The sequence below is a fragment of the Xyrauchen texanus genome, chromosome 2 (assembly GCF_025860055.1).
Source record: "Xyrauchen texanus isolate HMW12.3.18 chromosome 2, RBS_HiC_50CHRs, whole genome shotgun sequence".
Lineage (NCBI taxonomy): Eukaryota > Metazoa > Chordata > Actinopteri > Cypriniformes > Catostomidae > Xyrauchen > Xyrauchen texanus.
In genome coordinates, this window is record NC_068277.1 from 9,817,899 (window position 1) to 9,844,311 (window position 26,413).

Consider the following 26,413-nt stretch of genomic DNA (forward strand, 5'->3'; position numbering starts at 1 on the left):
GGTAGTGCTCAATTAAAGGGCTCTATGAGGTGCTTGAATGGGGCTTAGAGTGTTACAGATCTTCAGCTCAAATCCAAATCACACTATTATAGACAATTTTCGTTGTCGAATCATCGATTGATCTCATTTAACGTAACATGAGATCACATTAAACTGTAATGATGACGCACGAGAGCAGCACTGCAGCTCTCGTCTGACTGAGGAGAGGAAGAATTACACAGATCACCATCCAGATGCACCCTAAACTTTCCAAACAGCTTCAGATGATGTAGATCACTAAGTACAAGGGAATTATAAAAAAATACCAAATAAGTAAATACAGAAGCACTCTCGTTGTGGAATAAGCGGAGCCGGAGCTCTTTAAAGGAAACATCCCGGTGTTACATCTTAAATGCAGTTATATTTAATGCATTATAGCTTTATTAAAGTTCAAATAATACGGAAACAGGTCATATAATTAACTACAAACTCCGAAACTGGCATTTCTATGTACGGTTAGCGCCTCTTCTATGAGTTGTACGAATGTCCCGATCTAAGGGGGAGATTGAAACTGCACCCGGCTGATACACACTTTGTCACAGAGACGCTCATCACTCGAGCGCGCACACTTAATGCAGCTAGATTATAACGTGATGGCTCATGACTTATTGAATCATAATATATGTGTCACTGTGCATTTCTTATCGTGAAGAAAATTGGCAATATGCAGCTTTATTAATAAGAGAGTGTTTGTTTTTTGTGAGTTAAAGATGGATTGAAGGTGAGAGAGGAAGTCTTCGCCCCATTATACACTGCAACAATATATATTTTTGATTTGATTTTGTTTTGGCTTGTTTTCCAATATAAATATAAATATAAAACTAATTTAAAACAATGTACATTTACTTTAGCAGCTATACAGCAGAAGAAAAAATTATTATCTGATAATGTTGAAAATAATATTAAAAATACAAATATTTTAAAATATCTATAAATCCTTTAAAAAAGATGCATTGACCTGAGAAGCAGAATATAAGATATTTATGCTTGCTTTGGAGAATAGATCTTGAATATAAGTATACTTTGTCTTTACTGCACTCGCAGAAGTAACCAATTGACAAAATACACGTACATAAAAAATACACTTATATTTAAGATACATTCTCTTAAAGCAAGTCTAAATATCTTATATGTTGCTTCTCAAGTAAATTTATTTAGTTTTTTAGACAATTTTAAATGGAAAACAAGAGAAAAAACTCAATAACAATATTATTTTTGCAGTGCATTTCTTTACTTTAATTAAACGTAATAAAAAGTATTTTTCCCTTTATTTCAGTGAATGTCATTTATAAGTATTTTTAAAAGATGATTTTGTCCTCTTTATTGTTAGTAAGCATGTTTAATCCAACCTTTTTAATTGGGGCACAGGCTGAATAATCTGTTAAGAGCTAATGATTAATCTTTGCAATAGTCGAATAGTCGTTCTAATAATCGTTAGATTAATCGATTATCAAAATAATCATTAGTTGTAGCCCTAGTCAACATTATGTTCAAATTGACTGGGTTTCCCGATAACATTGCAACTTAAGCTTTTACGGTCATCTTAACTAATGTCTCTCGTTATTTTACAATGGAGAAACGCCTGTTTCCCAAACCAGAAAGTAGATCGCTTGTTATAAAGTAAAACTTAAGTGCTTAGTTATGGGAGAAGCCCAGTCCAAAGGTGCAGATCACTTTGGCCGATATGTCCAGGAGTCTATCTTCTAAACATGAAAATGATGTGGAAAACTAACAAACTGTAATCTTGTCGATGTACCTAAATGTATTACCTATTAAAGAATATAATGAAAAAAAATAATTACAGCTTTGGTAAGACAGGGTTTCAGATGTTTGCTCAGCTTAAAGAGATTAATAAAAGTGATGCAAAGAGTGCATGTAACGGGTTAGGGTTCGGTGAATGTAGGCGATGAGCATTGCAATATATCAAGGGACTCTCACGTAGCCTAAAGTGTTGTTTCTTTGGCTGGAAACTGAAAAGATGCACACAGAACAGGATTAAAATGACGGATCAGTATTGAACTACTTATAGACCTTTCTAAATATTAAGATCTACTTACAGTTCTAGGCAGTGTGCAAGTGTAGCCAACTGCCATTATGAAAAATGCAATTTGTGACTGCCATATAAACAGACTACATGACTATTTAAACCAGCAATTGGAAGAGAATGAAGAGGAGGATGTAGAAGATGGAGAGGGGGGAGGGTCTTTCATTGCATAATTATTTATTTAGGCCAATTCTTTTAAGTTTTAAACTGCAGTGTCACTTTACTCACAGTATGTCTTAAGAAATCGGTTTAATAAGACCATCTTTCTATAGCTATCATGGTTATGATGAACAAATAAGGCGAATAAAACTTTATTCTGTATTATGTGTCATGCAAATTTAGATCTAGCTTCAGACTTAATTTAGACCTAATCACATTGCACAGACTTCTGAGCCTGCCTATTTTTTTAATCCTCTGAAAGGATTTTCGTTAATTTTGTTAATTTACAAGCGCTTCTATGCACTCTTAGATAACGAGACTTTTGGGAAACGCACCATAGAGATTAAGTACTACTGAAGTGCTACTACCATTCTACTAAGTGCTTCTGGAAACCCAGCCATTGTTTGATTATCGCCATGGAGCCGGTTATCATTCACAAAATAAATGTAAAAAAAAAAAAAACCTTCATCAACAATCATTTTCGGCAGTAATTTCATGACGAGATTAACACTGGAAGAAAAACAATGTCATGCTAGTATGTAACAACATGAGAGTGAGTAAATTATGACAGAATTTTCATTTTTGGGTGAATTGTCCCTTTAACATATGTCTGACTTGAATAGTTTCCCGGATCATTGTAAGAACTGTGCAATTAAAAGCACTTATAGTACTAGTTAAATTTCTCTGTGTGGGTGGAATTGCCGTTTGCTTGGTTTATTGTTGTTGTTGACCAAAGCATGCATTAGCAACCGCACAGCCCTGATATTTACTCCATTCTAATTTACCCTTGTCAGAATCCATGTTGGACAGTCTTTGGACTACTGTGAGTAACACGAACAGTGAACTGAATAGGGGGTGCTTTTAAAATGTCTGTTTCTCTAGTACGCGTGTGTGTGTGCGTGCATGTGTATGTGTGTGTGTGTGTGTGTGGGGGGGGGGGTTGAATATGCGACCGCCTGCTTTTATCCCACCTATCTGCCTGCCAGTCCTCCTACGGACACTCATAGTCCTTATAAATAGAGAGCCGTTCTGCCATTTCTCAGAGTGTTAACTTTTGTCTAGCTCTCTAGTGTGCTAACATTGTGACTCCCAAATGATTATCTCCATGCTAGAATTTTTTCTACCATGATGACACTGATTGGAGAGTGCACTGGCTCAAATGAATCAAAATGTCATTCATTTTCAGATGCAAACATTTGTTCAAGGGTGCTTCATTCCTGTGGAGTGCACTCATTTCACATCACACAGAGAGAGAGAGAGTGATGTTTGGGATAAAAAGAGTGGCCGACTCAACTGCCAGTAAAACAGTGGCTTTTGTTCTAAATGAATGTTGGAGTACTGCTTACTGTACACTACACTCTGAATACTGCATACAATTGTAAAACAGTACACATTAGGTAAGGAATAATTTATAGTACAGTCAGCAGGATATCACAAAATAAACCCAGAATTGCCAAATAATTAATACATTAACATAAAATAAAGGTTTGAGTTACAATTACTTTGTGACAAAAAAAGACTGCAGAGTGAATAGAAACTAGCACAGCTACGTTAGAAATAGGTTGCCAATTAAACCGCATAATCATTAAATAGTTAGGTCACTATAAGAATCACAGCAGAATAACTGACTGATTAAAATGAAGTATTCCAAAAAGCCATGTTAACGCTGACTTATAACACACTCTATAACCTGACACACTCCTCTCCAAAAATGCCACAATGCATCACATCTATCCAGACCACAAAAGCTGTGATTGGTCTGCTTTGTAACCAGATACCCTAAATCAGAATGATTAAAAAAGACATCTAAGGTACCTTTGGATTTTCTTTGAGATCTGTGCATGATATCGTACTTTTGGGCTCGTTTTAATCAGGAGCATCTGCTGCTTTTTATATTCTGAGTTCCAAGTGAAAAAGAGACAGAAAGCCTTATCTGTTCACAACTTTAAATCAATGCTTTTACACAATATATACTTGGTCTGTGAGTGAAACAATATGTTTTTTTTTGTATTCTACTTGAGACCACAAAACACTTTGCTTTTGTTTACTTATTAGATGTAACGATGCAAAAACACCAATGCAGAACTACAGATGCAAACCACCCTTTAGAGACTACTCCATAGGTTAGACACAGAAGTATACATCAGCTTTAACATGCAACAATAAGCAGTTGAAAAAGTAGTATGCTACATTTTTGTCATATGACCTCATTATGTGCATGCATAATTCAGTGAGTGGCACCCAGTTATCATCTCTGAAAATAATCATGCTTATTAGGCACATTTAATCACATTTTCATATAAATAGTAAGAGTAGTATGCTATTCCAAATATCTATCTACTGCCTGGCCAAAATAAAAGTTGCATACTCTAATATTTTGTTGGACCGCCTTTAGCTTTGATTGCAGCATGCATTCGTTGTGGCTTTGTTTCGACAAACTTATGCCATGCCACAACATTTATTGTCCAAAGTTTTGTTCATTTTTGGCAGAGATCTTGTATTGATGACAGGAGAGTCGATCCACTCTGTACGCCTCTCTCCAGCACATCCTAAAGACTTTCAATGGGTTTAAGGGTCAGGTCTCTGTGGTGGCTAATTTTATGTGAAAATTATTCCTCATGCAACCTAAACCACTCTTTCACAATTTGAGACCGATAAATATTGGCATTGTCGTCCTGGAATATGCCTGTGCCGTCAGGGATGAAAACATCCATTGATGGGTTAACATGGTCCTTTAGTAAATTCAGGTGACTTCAGTTTATTGCCATATAATGTTACTGAGCCTAGACCTGACCAATCGAAGCAACCCCAGATCATAACACTGCCTCCAGAGGCTTGTACAGTGGGTTGCATTCATGATGCTTGCATCGCTTCATGTGCTTCCCTTTTTACCCTGACGCACCCATCTGGAATAGGGTAAATCTGGACTCAACAGACCACATTACCTTTTTCCATTACTCCACAGTCCAACCTTTATGCTCTCTAGCAAATTTGAGTCGTTTTTCCCAATTAGCCACACTAACAGGTGGCTTTCTTGTGGCCACACATTGTGCCTGTGGAAATGCTCTTACTTTAACTACTGAACATACCTGTGAGTTCTTCTGTCGATTTTTTATGACGTGACATCAAGTGTAAGGGTGTGTTCACACTTGTAAATCGGTTCTCTTGGTCCAGACAAAAAAAGAAAATAATACATTTAGTCCTGGTTCGTTTAGTGTTCACACTGGCATTTTTAACACCGAACCTAACGATACAAAACCAAAGGCATCAGGAAAAAGTCACAACCTGATTGGACAGCTTTTATGACGTATATTTTTTGACGGAACTTGCTGATCCTCCAAAACAATGCGGGCTGCTGGGCGAAATAAGCTCGTTATATTTATATATGTATACATGGTGGCATTTTTACCAGCTGAGAACAAACTAAGAGCTAATAAAATGTGTAAAGGAGTCAAAACAGCGCCAGGAATTCGAAGATATATTGCAAGGACGGCGGACGGCAGTTCCGACGCCAGTACCGAACTGTAATGGGCAATATAGCTCTCCTATGATGAGAAGAACCATGTATGCTTGAGGTCAGTATTAGGCAAGTTACTTCCTGTTTTTGGTCCGTTTAGACATCTTTGGTCCATGTTGCATTCACATATCAATCGAACTGCACCAGAGTTCATTTGGAAATGGACCGAGACCCACTTTTCAGGCAGTTTCGGTCCACTTGTTTGGTGCGCACCAAGGTTCGTGTGACAGCGTTCCGCACTAACAGAGCAATCGCACCAGACTAGTTCATTTTATTCTAACCAAACCTGCCAAGTATGAACACACCCTTAGTGATATCTGATCATGATCATTAATTTTTTCCACAAAGCTAACGGTTCACCACTATCCTTCCAGGTTTTAATAATGCGTTGGACAGTTCTTAACCCAATTCCAGTGATTTCAGCAATCTCCTTAGCTGCTTTCTATGCTTGATGCAGTGCAATAATTTGCCTTTTTTTAAACACATTAACATCTTTTCCACAACCACAGGATACGTCTTCCGAAATGGTTGTTTAAGAAATGAGAAGCTACACACTGCATAAGTTATTTTTTGCTATCTGAAACATAATAATCACTGCAATAATGAATATGTTAAATATCTGCTTATTTAAATTCAAATGGTGACGTTTGTAAAAATAAAATTGCCAGGCAGTGTATTCACTTCTTGTTCTTTCTGTGAAGTCACATACATCACAGGAAAATAATCTATGGCATAAAATCTAAATATGACAACAACACAATGTGGATTGTAAGTTTTGCAAGAGGTATTTTTATACCTAATTTGCAAACCTCTAATGAAAAAGACTTGCCAGAACGATATCTCTATAAATACTTCATAGAAAATAGTTTCTGTCACCTCGCTATGTTGAGTTTCCACACTGAACTAACTGTGTTGAAAGTCAACACTGCACATCTGAGAATCTGAGTCATTGTTCTCTGGGTGAAACCAGCTGGAAATAGAAATGTTTATTAAGTAACATTAATCAACTATGCTCCAGCAGTCCTAACCTATCTCTGAGGACAGAGGACTTTGCTTAGGTTACTTTTTATTGTAACAAACAGTAGTGATGCTCTATTCCTGAGAAAATGCCATCTGTTTCAACACCCCACCCACCTTCTTCGTCACAGAGGCTCTCTATCAGCAAAACCCTCATTACCTTTGGATACAGAGAGAAAGAGCCCTCACACAATGCTGCTTGGTGTCCTTCTGACATGGCCTACAGCAAAACACGATTTGAATGAATAGAGTACAAAATAATGCCTGAAACTATTCAAAATTGAAGTTGTTTTTGTCAATGGTCAATGAAAGAATGTGTCTGAACTTCAGAAAATGTTGCCAACCTCAGATGGTCAAACTACATATTAAATGAGCTACATATTAAATAAATAATTTTCAACTATTTATTTATTTACTCTGGCAAAAAAAAAAAAAAAATTTTTTTCTTTTTCTCCATCTCAGTTTTTTTCCCCCCTAAAATGCTTTTTACTCTCAGATTTATTTTTTCTCCCCGCTCTTAGTGTAGGTAGCAGGATTGCAAATTTTGGCACAATTAAGCTGTCATTCAGTTGCATCGGACCAAATGTTGTTTTTTATTTGATAAAATGTATAAATCTTTCCCATAAATTATATATATATATATATATATATATATATATATATATATATATATATATATATATATATATATATATATATATATATGCCCCACTGTGGGGCATCCTCAAACAGAAGGTGGAGGAGCACAAGGTCTCTAACATCCACCAGCTCTGTGATGTCATCATGGCGGAGTGGAAGAGGACTCCAGTGGCAACCTGTGAAGCTCTGGTGAACTCCATGCCCAAGAGGGTTAAAGCAGTGCTGGTAAATAATGGTGGCCACACAAAATACTGACACTTTGCACCCAATTTGGACGTTTTCACTTAGGGGTGGACTCACTTTTGTTGCCAGCGGTTTAGACATTAATGGCTGTGTGTTGAGTTATTTTGAGGGGACAGCAAATTTACACTGTTATACAAGCTGTAACAGGGTTGCACACAAGATATTATTTATTATTCCTGTCATTAAAATTAGTTCATAATTAAATATAGTTTTTTTACTACAATGAGTAAAAAGCTGTTGAATATAAATTCAATATTGTAAAAATTGTGAAAATAATTTAAGTGGTTGAATAAAGTTGAAAAGTTCAAGACCTCTGAAGTGGGACAGGTCTAAATGATCCTTTAAAGAAAGGGGGAGGGTTTACAGATATTTAATGTGTTTGAAATTAGATATTTTTCAAGTTTATTCTGCATAAGAAACATATCTAATAGTTCTCACAACAACAAAAAAATAGATTTTTGCATCTAATGCTTGAAAAAAATTTATAAGACATCAAAGTGTGCCGTATTCATGGAATGCAACACAAATAGCGGCACCAAGCTCTAATTCCTTCATCCTTTACCTCAACTCCCTCCCTAAAGAGAATATGACAAAGGACATGTGATACGTTTACATGGCAAAGAGTGCATAAATGTTCTCTGCTGCTGTGAATTGATCAATAAGAGTTTGATTTATTTTAATGAGGAAAGGGGCTGCAAAGTGATTCATGAGCAGAACAGAAGATTACATGTTGACTAATGTGAAGCAAACTTTAATTGTGAGAATATATTAGGTTTGGAACAACCATTTTTAACTTAATTACCTTAGGGACAAAATCTCACTGGTTTATTCAAGCAGATGGGACAATCGCATGAAGAAATGTGAGGGTCATATTTCACCATAAAATATCCACATAAAAAAAAAAAAAATGAAATTATAATAATATTAAAATTCTTTTGATATTAGGGTAAAATATGAAACATCACCCAGCCAATGCTTGAGCCATATTTGCTGAGTTTGTTTGTTTTAAATTGTATCGTCAAACCACATGACCCATTTTTTTCTTATTACTGGCACGCTATAATTCGCTTACATGTTCCACATAATGTCCTTTATATATTTTGTGATTCTGTTCGTGTGGAGACATTTCATTTGCATAGTACAAAAAAAAGCTTCATGTGTTTTATCACATTAGACACTAATCTTTGTTTATCACCAGAAGGTTTCAGACTCCATGTGATTCATTTCCTTCTCACCCACTTTAAGTTTTCAAAACTGACTGAGGACACAGTGCCACTACTTCTCCGAATCCAAATTCTGATTGGATGAGCCGTGTTCCAAGCCGTTGGAAAATGCTAAGCTGCAGGGTTGCCGCTGGCCAAATTGATGCCCTACGCAGAGTTCCACGTGGACAGGGGGTTCGCGTGATATGAAAGCGAAGTGATCATCTGTGTTTCACAACTGCTTCCGGGTTTAATGTGCGAGTAAGGGCAGGACATTCTGGTGCCCTCCTAATGTAAGATGGTGCCCCCCTAGGGAGTTTGTGCTCTACGCAGACTGTGTAGTCTGCTTATATGGAGCGGTGGTACTACTAAGCTGTGACCACACAATTTATATTAATGTGCCAGGTTGATATTTTGCTAAGCAACAGTCAGGCCACCTTCAAACCCAGTCTCAGATTTGTACGAGTTGTCTAAATCTGATGAAATCATTCGAGTTTTACAACAGCCAATCAGATGACTCTTCCTTGTTTCCTTCTAAAACATGACAATTATTTTCCCTCTTACAAAACATACTCTTTCTGCTTCAAATCATGCTTTGGGACTCTACTCTACAGTTAGGTTTAGATATGGGGTTTAGGTAAAAGCATTAAATTAAGAAGCATGTAAACGACGTCTCACACATTGAAATTTTGCTTACACATCCACGGATTTGCACATCTAAAATATGAATGAATTCATACAAACGAACTTGTATGATTTCATTCTAATTAGCCATGTTGTAAAACTTCATACTACTTCTTATGAGATTGGGTTGCCACATATACACTAATACCTTAATACTCTGTTGAAAACACATAGATTTTTCTATGTTCATGCCTCTCATCCATACTGGAATGGCATATTTCACGATCTGTAGTACTGCAAACTTGGGAAAACGATGATGTTAGGAAAAAGGAATATTATATTTTCAATCAATAACCTTTTATTTGTGGACTGTGGACGTGGTCTTGTTCTAATGAATGTTGTACAACAGTTAAATCCGATCGGACAATATCACTCTGCTTGTCTGTGTTCTAGTTTGTGCATTACAGATATATACCATGGCCTCTCATTGCTTATTGCATTATTTTAGACTTGAAAAGGTATGGTCTTTGCTCTGTGTACTGTAGATTTGAAAATGGTTATACTGTGTCTCTGTGTGAATTTGTGTGTGCAATCAGCATGATTCGCTTTCCATTTATCCATAAACCAGTGAAGGACAGTGAAAAATCATGTCTCAGACAACATTGAGCATGCTTTCAGAAAAAAGCAATCAATGGCCCATTATCAAGCATAAAAATCTTAAAAGCATGTCATTCACTCAGGGAAAATTACCAGGGAGGGAAATGTAGTCCTACTCTTTCCTTTAGCTTGATTGATTATATTTTACTGTGCTCGGAGAGAGTGGTCAAAGCATTAAAAAGTCAGGCTGTTCTAGGTCTGTGCTGACGCACATAGAGGACAGATGCAGGACGGTGAGTTTGCCCTCTAGTCTCTGGTTGTTATTTATGGAGTTCTGACACATTTTATACTGTATACAGTGGCCCCAAAAACATTTTGGCCACTTAAGCCACACTTGGAATAGTTCACCCAAAACAAACACAAAAAGAGATCTTGGGCAGAATGATGAGCCGCTCTTTTCTACAATGAAATTGGATGGTGATTCACTCTGCCATGCTCCAAAATGGACAAAAAGGCACCATAAAGTATAATAAAAGTAGTCCATATGTCCGTATGGCAAGTCTTTAGAAGCCATATTGTATGATAACTTTGTTTGAAGCACAGACTGAAATCTGCCAACGTTATCTCAAAACTTTTCTGAGCCATTTCTGCAATTACTTGTTAGCAACTGGTTCCAAGTAGGGCTGGGCAATATGGCAAAAAAAAAAAAAAAAAAAATATATATATATATATATTTTTTTTTTCAAACTTAAGGATGATTCACTATTCAAAATTAGATTTTTCAACTTTTAAATGTACTCAACTAGAAATTAACTCCAACATGATTCAAATAACATGTTCTTTATTAGAATGCAAGGCAACCTGGTAAGAGAAATCAAAGTTCTATCTGACAAAGGCGTGAAAAGATAATCAAAAAAAAAACTGTGTAAATGTAAAAAAAACATTTAAATCTAATTTATTTCAAATAACCAAGATGTTCAGAAGTTTTTTTTATAAATTAAGAAAAATGTAAAATCCGATCTGCATTCACCACTTCAGTCAGTGCTGCGTGAGCATGCGGCGCCCTCAAGTGCGCATGTGCGTTACATGATGAGGAGCGCTGCAGTTTGAAATGATTTATCATTACAATTCAACTTGCAAAATTTATCAGAATTATCGCTTGCCATATGTTGGCTATTGATGCAGTACACTTGAAACATCTCACAGATCAAAGCAATAATTAGCCATCTATTTGATTCATCATGGTAAAAGAACGAGCTGTGGATGTTTGATTCTCCCATTTATAAGATTTGATACGAAGAGCTTATAATGGTCACGTAAATAATGTTTTATTTGGACTATTTAAAGGAAAGAAACAAGACTAACTATAGCCTTTGGTAATATTTAGAAGCTAAACCTCGATTCCATGACCAAAAAGATAAAAAAAGAAAAAAAGGGTTACATTTCAAAATATAAATTCAAAATAATCTATACATTTGGAAATCGCCCAGTCTGATAGATCCAAGGTCATTTTTAGTTGATGTATGAAGTCATTACCCTTCAATTTCACAGGTGTCTTTTCAGAATAAACACAGGTGTAGGTCTTCACATTCACTAGCCTTTAACTTCCAGAGTGTCCACTATCATTTCAAACCTAAAAAATAAATATTGTTGTGAAATGTTTAGCCCGACAGGTTGTGCTTTGTTCACATAAATGCCTCTTGGTTTGATATTTTGTTCTCTAATCCAATCACATTCATACTTTTAAGTGTCCAAATACTTTTGGGGCCACTGTATGTTTATTAGCTTCCTTTATGATTTAATAAGACATATACCGGCTGGAAAAAAAAAACTGCTTGAAACAGACTGACACAGAGGTCATAGAATATTTGAGGTTTATTGAAAGCTATTTTGAAATATTCTCCTCAGTCAGTAGTGGATTTTATGAGAGTTTTACGATTCTTGTGGAAAGTTATGACTTGTGACCTGTTCTCTGAATACTAATCAACTAAATCATTTACTTAATTGTAAATTCTACATTGACATTTTGTTCCCTGCAATATGTAAATCTCTAGCACTGAAGCTCAAAATTAAAATGATTTTATCTTGCCTGTGTCAATACATTATTAAAGCAGGTTGGGTGGAAAATAGGGCCTGTTCCTTCTATTAAATTGCCAATAGGTTTACATCAATGGCATGAACCATGATTTGAAACTAGCTATTTTTAGTCAAAAGACAGCATTTTATTGGACAACATGAGTTAGTGCGGTATCATCAATAGTTTTTTACCATTTTCCCTGAAGAGAATATCTGCTAAAAGTGAATTTTGTCAACATTTAGGAGTACACTAGCATTTAGATAATCTCAAAACAAACTCACAATGACTAAAATCCACAAAAATGTCTTTAAAACCAATTTTTTTAACATTGGCCTCTAACTGTCAATCAATAAAAACAACAACACATTTTCTGAATAAAACCCCAACCAGACATTTCAATAAAAGATGGACTACGATCTTTAAATGGAATGCATAGACTAACTATTGCCAACAAAAGCCTTCATCAGCCAATTAACAAGGACAATTGTATCTATGTGAACTGCAATTAATCAAGATGGACTTCAGAGTAGAGGTCGACCGATATTGTTTTTTTCAGGCCAATGCCGATTTTTTGAAATCCGGGTTGGCCGATGGCCGATTATTGCTGCCGATTTATTTTGGCCGATGTTTGGCCGATATGTGCTTGTTTTTAACCTCTTATTTGAACCTTTTATTTGAAAGATAAAATGTAACACAAATAATTACTTAAGATAGACAAAATTTCTCAACAAATACATTTATTGAACACTTGACCAATCTGCACTTGTAGACTTAAATTAAAAATGTATAATGTAAAAAAATATTTTATAAATAATGTATAACAAATATATTAAATAAACAAAGCAGGTGTTACGAACATACGAGATCCATATGCAGCTTTAATTAAGGGGCAATCCAGACACGTAATCCAATATTCAGAGCATCCAAGAGAAGCACAGGCATAACTAGGGAAGGGCATCGTTAAGGTTTTAATGGTATTACTATCTTACCGATACTGCTTATCGATCCGGTACTTTAACAGTTCTTTTTGTTATATATATATATATATATTACATAAATATAAACGTTATATAGGCACAGTGATTTAATTTCAGTAAGGTCTACTAACATTACTGTTCAGGTGTGGTCTAAAAAAGAAATCTAATAAAGTAATCAATTGTAAAATAGCACTGCATAGTTTATCATAGATAGATTAATGCTCATTAATGCAGAAGTTATTCATTCAAGAGCTGTAAGTGATTTTCTCTTTGCCTTTTGTTGTTTGATTCGCAGTAATGGCTCAATCGTCAGCATGTTCATTATTAGACTGCTTCCCCTTTAAGACCGAGTCTAATAGGCTCCTGATGCAGCATATTTTCTCCCAACTATTTCCATAACTACGTCCATTTAAGACATAAACTGTTTTTAAGTGAATCTCCAAGCCGGTCGTTTTGACATATTTTTGTTTATATTTGATCGTTTAGACGCGCACATGAAACCCAAAGTAGTCTATACTTTGCTCGTCTCTTTGCGGTGTGTTTCGGAGCGCGCGCCGCCTTGGGAACGGTAGCCTATCTCTTGCGCTCTTTTTATTATTAAACGCGTCCCGCAATTTAGCAACAGTAGCATTTTACAACAATCACCGATCGTGCTGATTCTGACGTTAAGTTTGAGTTTTAGGGAGAAATGTCAGTGCACCGCTGTGAAGGGAAGGAAGTTGTGCTAGACAGAATGCGGCTTATGTATAAATATTCTTTTTATAATCTTTGGAAGGCGAAATCTAAAATAAAATCAGACTAATAATCACAGATCTAAACCAGGCTACGTTTGAATGTTTAGTTCTGTCACTCATTAAGCTGGGCTCGTGTTGTGCTCGCTGTGACACCACGTCAGTGAGATCTCTCTCTCTCTCTCTCTCTCTCTCTCTCTGACTGTGAATAGCTAAATTGCATCACAGGCAAATGGTTTCATATTGTTATACATAGAAATGGCTGGCGAGATAAAATAACTTTCTCTTTATAGCAATAATAAATGTATTTTCTTAATTTCTCCAGTACGGACAGCAGAACCGATAACGTCCGAGCTTACCAAAGCCAGTCCTTCAATAGCCTATACTGCATTGGTATCTTTTTTATTACTTAGCCTATTTCTCTGCATTGAGTGACAACCCTCTCAAATATAAGACACACAAACAGAACAAATAAAAGTCTCAGATTCACTGTCTATAATTGCAAAATTCTTGTTTGCTTATTGTGACATGATAGCAACCCTTCTGCTGTGATAATGCAACTTCAACTACGCTATCAATATCCAAAGTAGCCGAACGTCATGTCAGCTATCGCATTTGTCACGTTTTTTTCTTGAAGTTGGCAGTAACATATCAAAAGTTTTTAATTAAATATAAAGAAGTTATACAAATTTAATCCTTACTGTTTTCTCCAAGGAACTTAGCTCCTTCCTTAGGCACTGGATGAGGTCTGCTCACTCTGCTGGAAAATGACTGTAGGGGCAGCGTGCGTCGAACACGTGTTCCACAACAACACGAGGCTGCCCAGAGATGCGCCTGCCTAATAATCGGCTTGATATACTTGGATATTGGCCGATGCCGATTATGTTAAAAAATGCAAAAAAATCGGCCGGCCGATTAATCGGCCGACCTCTACTTCAGAGACATTGGTCATTAATCTTACAGTTCAAACACAATCGATGTTTAAACACTGACCCTTAACCCTTACTTAGTTTAATCATTTTAAACCATGATTTTAACTATACACAAGTAATATTTACATTATATTCATGATGTTAGCCAGAGGGGAACTGGCCCCCACAGTGAGTCTGGTTTCTCCCAAAGTTATTTTTCTCCATTAATCTACATCTTATGGAGTTTTGTGTTCCTTGCCACAGTCGTCTACAGCTTGCTCACTGGGGTTATTAATACAATTATTATTTAATTATTTTTAAACACGATTAAGAATCGTATTTTATCTAATTGCACAATGATGATTATAGAATTACAGTTTTATCGTCTGTTAATGCTGATCTTCTGTAAAGCTGCTTTGAAACGATGTGTGTTGTGAAAGGCGCTATACAAATAAACTTGACTTGACTTGACATGAATCGTTATTCAGGATGTAATTTTGAAGAACAGTCATGAAATGAATACAAAAGAACATTTCAATTAAGTTGGTAGATATCCGTGCTTGTATGTTCAAGTGGGCACCGTTTGTTCAATTCTAAAAAATAGAAGCTACATCAAACCACCCAGATGTTACCTAGAAAAGTTTGTCCCTCATAACTCTCTGCACGAACAGCAGGAGACTTTTGTGAACAGTCACAAACAGGACAATGTTTGTTTTGAGGGAGCTACAGTGTTTAGCCATTGAGAATGGAGTAAAGTTGCACCGGCCAACCATATAGGGAACTCTGAATAACGCTGGCTGGTATGGGAGGCTGACACAAAAGAAGCCATTACTCAAAAAATAAATACGTGAATTCATGTGAGGTGAATGTGTGGTGCAAATTTAACCCTACTCAAAAATAGAATTCAAATGGATGGTGCAAAATGCAGGGCTATATTGCAAAAGGACTTGTTTCAGTCTTTCTTGTTTCAAAAAACGGAAACTTGAGAAACAATGATATCTATAAGGCAAAAATATAATCGAGAACGCATGTTCAATGTGGGATTTGTAATTAATTGAAATTTGAAAATTATTTTAGGGTCCAATAATTTTTCCAAGGCACTATACACAACTATATCACAATTCACTAATGCTTTTAAAAATCTATCAATCCATCCATGCGAGCTAAAATCTTGATGTTAAAAAAACTAAATTCCTGTACATGTTATTTGTCAACTACCCTTCATCTAATAAATACAATGTACATAACAATTACAACCGGATAAAAGAAAGCATTTTGACAAGGGATAATGTGAATGGTGCCAGACTATCCTGCCAAGAATGGAGTCATTACAGCCGTTAATCCTTTAAGAGTGCATTCATTATCATCATTACCCCGTGCCCTGTACTGAATGATATTGTATCTCACCCTCACGCCCAGCTCCACGTTCTCTCCTCCATAAATCTCCATGCCTTCATCCAGCAGGCCAATCTCTGCAAAATACTGCCGGTCCACTACAAAACAGCCAATCAGGGCTGGACTCCTAGTGAAGCAAACACATGATATGTCGACATCAATGGAATGCAAATAGACAAATCCAGGGGGAAATCAAAATTGATTATATTTCCTTTCTAAGGAACATTTTTGGTCTTATTATGCATGAAACATCATCTGTATAATGATTAAGTAATCCTAAATAGATATATAAAAAAATTATATATATTATACAAAATTATAATACAGAATTAAAATGCATAACATTATTTTGGCACACAAGTAAATAAAAAGTACAATACAAAAACTTGATTTTGGCTATGTGATATTGCTTATTTCCACATTATTGAACATAAGCCTATCATTGGCCTACAGTTCACAGCAATCCATTTTGCAAATGATTTCATCAATGAGTCTGAGATAGATTTATTATGATAGCTTTTCTAAGGACATGCGTCAGGCAGATGCTTTTAAAGAGTCTCTGTTGCATAATAAACAAACAGATTTTAGTTCGCCGTGTTAAGTTAAACGAAGATTGAAACTTTAAAAAACACGTCTTGAGATCCATGCCTTTGGATTAGTGCTCATTCAAGCTATGACAGTAAGCAAGAACGTGTTGTCATCTTGTGTTGTCTGCTCTTGGTAAATGTGATTTGTTCTGTCTGTATAAACTGCGCGTTGCCTATACAGCAAGTTTCGTTTACTGCCCCCTGGTGATAACAGGTGGTATTCCAAGCTTGAATTGCTCAAATGGTAGGAATATTCCTTATTACATGATTAATTAGGTTAATCTTATAAAGCATTATTTTTTTTATATAATTAATCGCACTGACTTAACACATTAAATCAATAGCCCTAGTATGTATGTTATAGAAATGAATATACTATAGAAAAATTGGCCAACACAGTCAACAGTTTTTCTTTATTATTATTTATTTTTTAACAAATAACTGATATGTTTATTTGGTATTTTAAAAGGATTCGACATTATAAATCTAAACTGTTTTGCCTGTTTTTTTCACATGAAAGCTCCAAACTAGAATTGTTTTTAAATTCAATCTGGTACAAATATTAACATGTACTTTTGAATTATCTGCTTCTAATGAGCCAAACTGATAATATTAATAATTAAAGAAAAGGCAAAAAAGAGAAGAAAGATGCTTTTATTCGCCCATAATCGTATGGTAACGATTCTTGTCATGATCCTGCCACTCTGTCAGTCTGTGTTTTTGTGTGACTGGATCATGACATGGTTTTATGTCTGTGTTGTGTTTCGTTTGATGTATTTTTGTGAGCACACGGCTTCAGTTGTGGTTTTCCTGCCGTGCGCTCTTGTGGTCTTGTGTTTCGTGTCCGGAGCATGATGTCTGGATTCTGACTTCCCTGTCTGGTTCGGTTTCTGTGTCTGGATCCATACACTCATGCTCTACGTCTTGTCTTTTATTGGCATGAGTGCATTGTGCTTATTACGTCTTAACGGCATGCACTCACGTCAATCTTTGTGTCTGTCTCTCGCGACTGTGGGCGCGCTTCGCGTTGCACTTACTTTGCGTGCCCTCGTCATGATCTGTCTTCATGTTGTGCTGACGTTTGGTCACTTTGGTCTGAGCTGTCATGTTTATTTTTGGCCGAACTCTTGCACAGTTGTCTTGTCTCGTGTTATCGCCTGTTGCGTGCATCACGTGGTGTTTGACTCGCAATGTACGCTCAGGCTTTGCCTAGTGTGAGAATGCATGGCATTGCTTTGTTAGTGTTGCCATGCATTCTCGCATCTTATCTGTCAGTTGACATGAGTGAATATTGCCTAATTGTCTGGCTGATGTGTGCTCGTGCCATTCGGGTGTTTGTGTCTTGTGAGAGCATGTGGTTTTGTTTTGTCTCTGTTTTGCCTCGTGTCTCTCAGTCTTGCATCTTACACCACCTTCTTGACTGCTCATTATTAGTTAATTTGCTTCACCTGCCCCTGGTTAACCTGTTTGATTTCTCTCCCTATTTTAGTCTCCTTGTGTGTGCTGTCCAGTGCCTGTTCGTCTTGTTTCGTGTTTCATGTCAGTCTCGTTTCTGGTTCCTGTGCCTAGTCTGTACTGTTGGTTTCAGTCGGTCCTGAATACAGTTCATCTGCCACCAGCCCAGCTTCAGTGGGCTTCCAGCTTTGGACTGTGTTTTCCCCTTCAGGGCACTTTGTGTTTTTTCCCTTTTGTTTCTTTTTTTTATTAATAAAACCCTTTTGTTTGCACTCTGTGTTTGGGTCCTGCCTCTACTGCAAACTGTGACAGCTCTACTCTTTTTGCATTCCAAGCTGTTTCTAAAGCTGCTTTTATGTTCAAAAGGTGGACAAAAAGGGGATTATTGAAATAAATTGTGGTGAACTTTAGGAACAGATAACATTCCAAGAGCCAGTTTATGGCGGAGCCCCTTTCAAACTGCCAAGGCAAAGAGGAGTGGCTCCATTTTGACTGGATCATGGAAGGACAAACACAAACAAATGCCAAGCACAGCCATCAGATAAGCTGCTCAGACAACTAAAAGATACATCAAAAAGCAAGGCCCCGGACCTTCCAACACATTGGAAAAGACTTCTCATTGGTCCATGAGTGGTTTCTTAGCAACATCTTAAACCCCCATCCTAAGGTTTGACCTAAGACCAGAGGTAAGCTAAGGGCCATAAAATTCCTCAAGTCCTCTCGAAGCAGCATTAACTTACCATGTGGCAAAATCTGAAACAAAGAAGCCACAAAAGACAAATCTTTACACACAAACTTTTACTCCTAACATGGACACCAACTGTAACACATGTGCTTCATGTTTGTTCACAGAACTCTTTATCTAAATTGCAATTGTTCAATTAGCACAGTAATTCACACAAACTAAACTATGGTGGTACAAATTAATGCATGCGTAATATTTAATCTTTTTATATCGTGTTTGGTCTCTATGTCTTCAGAAAAATGCCAAGAGCATTTTTGAAGAGGTTTGGAAAAGGAACAATGCATAAATGAGACTTTAAAGACATTGGTCTAACTATGTACTTTAAAATATGCAAATGTTCCACACAGAGAAGGGATGGTGAGACAACTGCGTGGGGTCCCTCTGATCTCAGCAGCCAATCATAACCCTGAAACAAGAAGCACCAAACTGAAATATCCTCCTCATCAGGAAGGTATAAAACTGACCACACATTTGCCTGAGTCCCTGTCCAGTGGGCCATTAACAGGATACATTTCTAAAACACCTTTGTCCTGAATCCCCATCCAGAGGGTCGTTAACAAAAAACACTTCTATAACACTTCTATGTTCTGAGTTCCCGGCTGTTCGAGTTCAGGAGCAATTACAGAATAATAATCAATATTCTGAATCTCTGGCACGTGTGGTAGGAGATGTAACAGAATACAAACATCTACCATGCTAAGTCTCTGCTTCACAGTGTGAGATAGGATAACGGATCACCCAAAGTTTTTAGTGTCCATCCGGGAGCCAGTAGAAGATCGACCATGTACCAAGTCTCCCTACAAGTGACTTTTGCAATGGCAGGTTCAGAATCCTTATACCAGGGAGATAACTACTGCGACAAGAGCCAACCCTCTCTTCAAGTTTCGTGCATCTGCATGTTACAGATGATGAATCTTGCACTGACATAAGGGCTGTACACTCACCTAAAGGATTATTAGGAACACCTGTTCAATTTCTCATTAATGCAATTATCTAATCAACCAATCACATGGCAGTTGCTTCAATGCATTTAGGGGTGTGGTCCTGGTCAAGACAATCTCCTGAACTCCAAACTGAATGTCAGAATGGGAAAGAAAGGTGATTTAAGCAATTTTGAGCGCGGCATGGTTGTTGGTGCCAGACGGGCCGGTCTGAGTATTTCACAATCTGCTCAGTTACTGGGATTTTCACGCACAACCATTTCTAGGTTTTACAAAGAATGGTGTGAAAAGGGAAAAACATCCAGTATGCGACAGTCCTGTGGGCGAAAATGCCTTGTTGATGCTAGAGGTCAGAGGAGAATGGGCCGACTGATTCAAGCTGATAGAAAAGCAACTTTGCCTGAAATAACCACTCGTTACAACCGAGGTATGCAGCAAAGCATTTGTGAAGCCACAACACGAAGAATCAAGAAGAATGTAAAATCACTACTAAACCTCTTTCCAGAGACCATGGCATTAGTGTATACTATCAGTTTCCACAGATTGAATAACCTATGTATCAAATGTCTAGCAAGTATACTTTGAGTTATTTGTTTAAATAGAAATAAGGAAAAGGTTTTCACCTTTTAAATAACAGAGAAACAGCTATTTATCTTTCCATAAGATAATAGTCATACTTTGCCATTGCTACATCCAATTCTACCACTTAAATCTTTCCATTCTATGCACTTTATTTACCTATTCATTTATTTAATCTTTTAGCATATTAGTTTTACCAATTCCCAATGCGCTCAATGTCCTTGTGGTGGCGTAGTGACTCGCTTCTATCTGGGTGGCGGAGGACGAATCTAAGTTGCCTCCGCATCTGAGACAGTCAATCCGCGCATTTTATCACATGGTTTGTTGAGCGCTTTACCATGGAGACCAAGTATGTGTGGAGGCTTCGCGCTATTATCCGTGGCATCCACGCACAACTCACCACGCACCCCACAGACAGCGAGAACCACATTATAGCGACCATGAGGAGGTTAACCCAATGTGACTCAACCCACCCTAGAAGCCTGACTAGAGTCACTCACCATTTTGAACTTCTTGTTAGTTATTTTTGTTTATCTTTTTGAAAATAAAACCCATTTTATTACAACTGCGTGTCCCTTGTGTTGATGATACAGAAGAGCTCTAAAGGGTTAGGCTGCTCTCGAATCTTTCAGATTATTTAGATGACCAACTCCCTCCAATTTACATAATTTAAATGTATTGAATAGTCCATTTGGATCATTATTTTACTGTTAAGGTAAAACTCATTAGCTGGTGCCTCGAGGATGGAGGGAGTGTGATCAAAAATCACAAAAATGTCTTGTGTAAGGCTCTGTTCATTTCAATTGGTGCCAGGGTGATTCTCACTACAACATTTTCACTATTTAATTTAATGAAATACCTGATTGGAGCGGTGCTGTTGTTTAAGTTCCACCAGGATTTTGGCGGGTTCAGATACCGACACCACAGTTCCCAGTCAAAGCCCTGAGCGGAGAGAGGGTACTCCTCAATCTCAAATGTGTCGTATTTTATGTTGTCAAAAGATGGAGATATAATCCTGGTTCTGTCTTCTTTGATCCTCTGAAGAATAGGCTCGGCCCTGTAAACATAAAAACAATAAAACCAGTTATCACCTAGAGCATGTTTCATTTAAAACCAAAACTAAATAAATTTTTCACACAATGATATCTTAAATGTGAGCCTCAATAGCATAAAGACAGAAACATTACACATACTGTGCATTCTCAGGACAGTGATTAAATAAAAAACAAACCTGTTCATTAATGAATTATAGTCTAGCTATGAAGTGCTAGGAATAGTTCTCATATCACCCACCAGCCAGTGTTGAACTCGACGTGGGAATCAAAAAGGGCCACCACAGGGGCAGAGGCAGCTCTCCAGCCACTCACTCTTGAACGGATCAGCCCCTCCTGCTTACTGTGCCGCACCATTTTAATGAAACCTGGCTGCTTGGAGTTGGTCTCCTTCACAAAGTCCAGTAATTTCTCCTTTAATTCATCTAGGATGTAGAGAGAGAGAAAGACAAAGGGAAGACAGGCCTTATTATCCCCGATCACAGAAAACAGAGTATTGTTGTTTCTGTGTGTGTCAATATGGACTCCTGGGTCTACCTATCCTATTCAACAGGGAGGTATTAGACCAGGATGTAGAGCTGCATGAGGTGCTCAAGTCAGACATTGTGCTGTGAACAATACAACATTCATAAACTCCATTCATAACACCTGAGCTAGTTTTTTCAGCAGCAAAACAACAGGAAAGATATATCCCATTAATACTCTACACTACCATTTAATAGTGCTGAATTAGTGCATGATGTTAGAAACCTTTTGATCACAAGGCATATGCATTCAACATTCAAGTAATTAAAAAAATGCAACAGTTCCAAAAATGTATATTAACATGGTTTGAAAAGTGAGCGTAACCCTGGTTTAATAAGTTGTAGAGCTACCTTTTCCTTCAATGACAGCCATCATTCTGTTTGGATATGTTTCTACTAGTGGTGGTGGCGTAGTGGGCTAAAGCACATAACTGGTAATCAGAAGGTTGGTGGTTCTATCCCCACTGCCACCACCATTGTGTCCTTGAGCCTGTATTGTCCCTGTAATAAATGCACTGTAAGTCGCTTTGGATAAAAGCGTCTGCCAAATGCATAAATGTAAATGTACTAGCATTACGCACCCAGATTTTGGAATATTTGCCCATTCTACCTTGCAGAATTGTTTAAGTCCTTTCAAATTGTGGGGTGAGCAGCAATAGACTGCTCTCTTCAAGTCCATTCACAAAATCCTTCATAAAATTGTTGTGAGCCATGAACAAAGCCAACCAGCTCCAAGGCGAATCTCAGCATCACAAACTTTGTTTTGAGGCAAAAAATGTTTGAAAATCAGACATAAAGACAAACGGTACAAGTCTGTGTACTTACCGTCTTTACTGAGGGCACTGACTACAATCCCATGAAGCATTGCGAATGGTGTCATTGAATAAAAAACAATGGGAATATATATAAAACTATTTATTTTAGCTTGTTGATTAAAGTATAGAAACAATATATATTATGTATATTGCAAAACATCCAGATATGTACAAATATATGAGTAGTTTAAGGTTGAAGGAATACTAACTATATTACGCCATTCACAGTGCGTCATGGGAGCACGTGGTTGCTCTGAGGCATTTTCGTGGGTTTTGTTGGCTGTGGTTCTCTGATTGGAGGATCTTTCTCTGCTATATCATGGGTAATCTAGTTGTTTACCTTGAATTCAGCTATAAAACACTATTTTTACACAATGAAGTTGAGATAACGCAGATGGATTCAACGGAAGCATATATCATCGATGGTAAACCACATAGTTCATAGTAGGTCTGTCTCTAAAAGTTTAGAAGTTATTGTTATAAACCAATCCGTCTATGGGACAAATGTATGTAATTTTAACTTCCGGAACCAGACTGTTGCACTCTATTGGCCTGATAGTGGGAACGCAGATCAATTTTAGTCAAGTGGCTCCAGGTCCGAGGCTGGCCAGTTGGCAGCCCTGGTTCGCCAGTGGAAAAGCATTTGGGTGGACATTGCAGCATCCATTTTCTGTTAATCCTGACCAATTGCCACTCCCTGCTAAAAAGAAATATCCCCTCAACATAATGTTGCCAGCACCATGCTTCACAGTAGGTATGATATGTTTTGGGTGGTGTGCTGTGTTCTGTTTTTTCCAAATATAGTGCTTGGAGTTCAGTCCAAAAAGTTAAATTTTTGTCTCATATAACAATAAAACCGTTTGCCACATGGCATCAAAACCTCCATGATCATATGAGACAAAAATGTTACTTTTGAGCAGGGACCAGGCAATCGGATTGAAGTGAAAATGGATGCTGCCATGTATACCCAGATTCTTGAGGAAAATATGTGGCCTTCTGCTTGACAATTGAAGACGGCATGTGGTTCACCTTGACAATGACCCTAAACCACAAAAAAAATCAATGCATTGGTTAAGGATAGGATGGTCAAGTCTTTGGGTGGCCAATTCAAAGCCCTGACCTAAATCCAAAAGAAGAGAGCAGTCCATCCCCGCTCACCCCACGATTTAACTGAACTCGAACAATTCTGCAAGGAAGAATGGGCAAATATTCCCCCATCTTGGTGCACAAAGCTAGTAGAGAAATATATTCAGTCTATACAGACTGATGGCGGTCATTAACACAAAAGGTGGCCTTACGAAATATGAAATTCAGGGGTATGATATGAGGCACATTTCAAACCCTGTTATTCTAGTTTTTCATCTTTTATTCGTTTTTGAACTGTTGCCTTTTTTTTCATTACTTGAACGTTGTAATGAAAAATTTGTAAATAAAGCTGGATTTTTTTTTTAAGGGATTTACTATCAGGCTGTAAAACAAAAATAGTGACTATTCCAAAGTGGTATAATGATTTTCTATAGGCAATGTAATGCAAACTGAGAAGAAGAGTCATGAAGTTTTAATTTGGGTCCTCTCTTGTGTTACGTTTCACTGTTAAATTGAAATCCTGTGATTTATTATTAATTTTCAAGTTTTTCCTCCCTCACAGACAGAAATTGGCGGAAGAAAGGATGAGATCTTTAAGAGACAGTGGATGCTAATGTGAAAAGCATAAAGACAGCACACCATTTCACATTCAATATAATGTTTTCATCACAGTATCATGAATGGCAAATGTATTACCCTAGAACTCTCTTTAGATCTTCCAAGAAAACATTTCTAAGACTCTGAATTTGCTATACAGTAGTATGCAGATACAGTGGTGGCAAGAAATATTGACAACCTTGATAAATATGAGCAAAGAACGCTGTTGAAAAAGGTCATAATAACCGTTTATCCTTTTGATCTTTCATAAAAAATAATACAATAAAAGAACACTCAAAAATAAAAAAACACTCCTTTAATTTAAGTAAAACATGGGAAACGTCTCATTATTAAATAAATATTTTTTTCTCAAAAATGCATTGGCTATAATTATTGGCACCCTTTTTTTCAATACATTTGCAACCTCCCTTTACCAAGATAGTCTTCTCTTAAAATGCCTAATGAGGTTGGAGAACACATGGCAAGTGATCTGAGACCATTCCTCCATACAGAATCTCTCCAGATCCTTCAAATTCAGAGGTCCATGTTGTTGGACTCTCATCTTCAGTTCTCCCCACGAATTTTCTATAGTTCAGGACTGGGATGGCCATGGCAGAACCTTGATTTTGTGGTTAGTGAACCATGTTTGTGTTGATTTTGATGTTTGTTTTGGATCATTGTCCTGCTGGAAGATCCAACCAGGGCCCATGGTAAGCTTTCTGGCAGAGGAGGCCAGGTTTTGATTTTTTATCTGTTGGTATTTGATAGAGTCCATGATGCCATGTATCCGAACAAGATGTCCAGGACCTCTGGCAGAAAAACATCCCCACAACATTAAAGATCCAGCACCACATTTAACTGTGGGCATTGGGTACTTTCAAACCCAATTCTGGTGTTTGCTGCCAAAAAGCTCTTTTTTGTTTAATCTGACCATAGATCCCGGTCGCATTTGAAGTTCCAGTGGTGTTTGGCAAACTGAAAATGCTTAAGTTTGTTGTTGGATGAGAGCAGAGTCTTTTTTCCCCAAACAACTTGTGGTGATGTTGGTGATGTCTGATGAAATATTGAACTATTTGTGCACTGCCGACCATATTTTGACTGCACCCGTGGAATATCTCTCTCTCTGGATCTCCCCACATACCCTGGACTCTTTGCTGCATGCACTGCCTCACACACCATTAGAAAACCTGTTGACCACTGCTTATCCCTGCTAGTTTAGACGGTGATTTAGTCTCCACTCTCTCATTGATCTGTGTCTGGTGTTATTTCATTGGCGGTTCAGCCTGAGTTCAACTAATGAGATAAGTCTCCACTTTCTCCTTGGCTGTGTTTGGGTGTCTTCTGCTTGTCTGGTCATGGCTTATATGGTACGGCCTGGTTTAGGTTGTCTTTTTGTAGTCGGTTCAAGTTCTCTGCTGATCTCCTCCATGCCTTATATGAACTCTGAATGTAGTGCTGAACTTTATTGGCCTCACTCTGCTAGTCATACTAGTAGATATCTCTGTGGGTATGGTGCTTGAATACTCCTCATCACAGCTACGCAGTATTAACTGCTATTCCCCATTAGACTCTGTGTTTTATGATTATTTTAAACAGTTTAGGATTACTAGACATCAGAATCAGAATCAGAATTGACTTTATTGCCAAGTAAGTTTTCACATACAAGGAATTTGCCTTGGTCTTTGATGCATAAAATAACAATAAAGATAGTAAGATAAATAATAAACTATATTTAATACACTATGTTTAGGGAAGAACTACATAAAATGTGCAAATGTTCACTGTTCAAAGAATCGTTCACAGTTTGAGTGTAATAAAAAGTGCAATGTTCTATACATGGCGCAAGACAGATGTGGAAAC

General features: G+C 37.2%; 1 protein-coding gene across 1 annotated transcript in view; it reads right to left on the reverse strand.

Moving 5' to 3' along the window:
• Nucleotides 1-26,413, reverse strand: part of LOC127660236 (polypeptide N-acetylgalactosaminyltransferase 18-like) — a 129,974-nt gene that overhangs the window by 40,608 nt on the left and 62,953 nt on the right. Inside the window, exons 4-6 of the mRNA XM_052150371.1 lie at nucleotides 21,773-21,956; nucleotides 21,339-21,536; nucleotides 16,185-16,299 (exon numbers count right to left, since the gene is read on the reverse strand). Coding sequence (XP_052006331.1) covers nucleotides 16,185-16,299; nucleotides 21,339-21,536; nucleotides 21,773-21,956 — 497 coding nt within the window. The remainder of the gene's footprint in view (nucleotides 1-16,184; nucleotides 16,300-21,338; nucleotides 21,537-21,772; nucleotides 21,957-26,413) is intronic.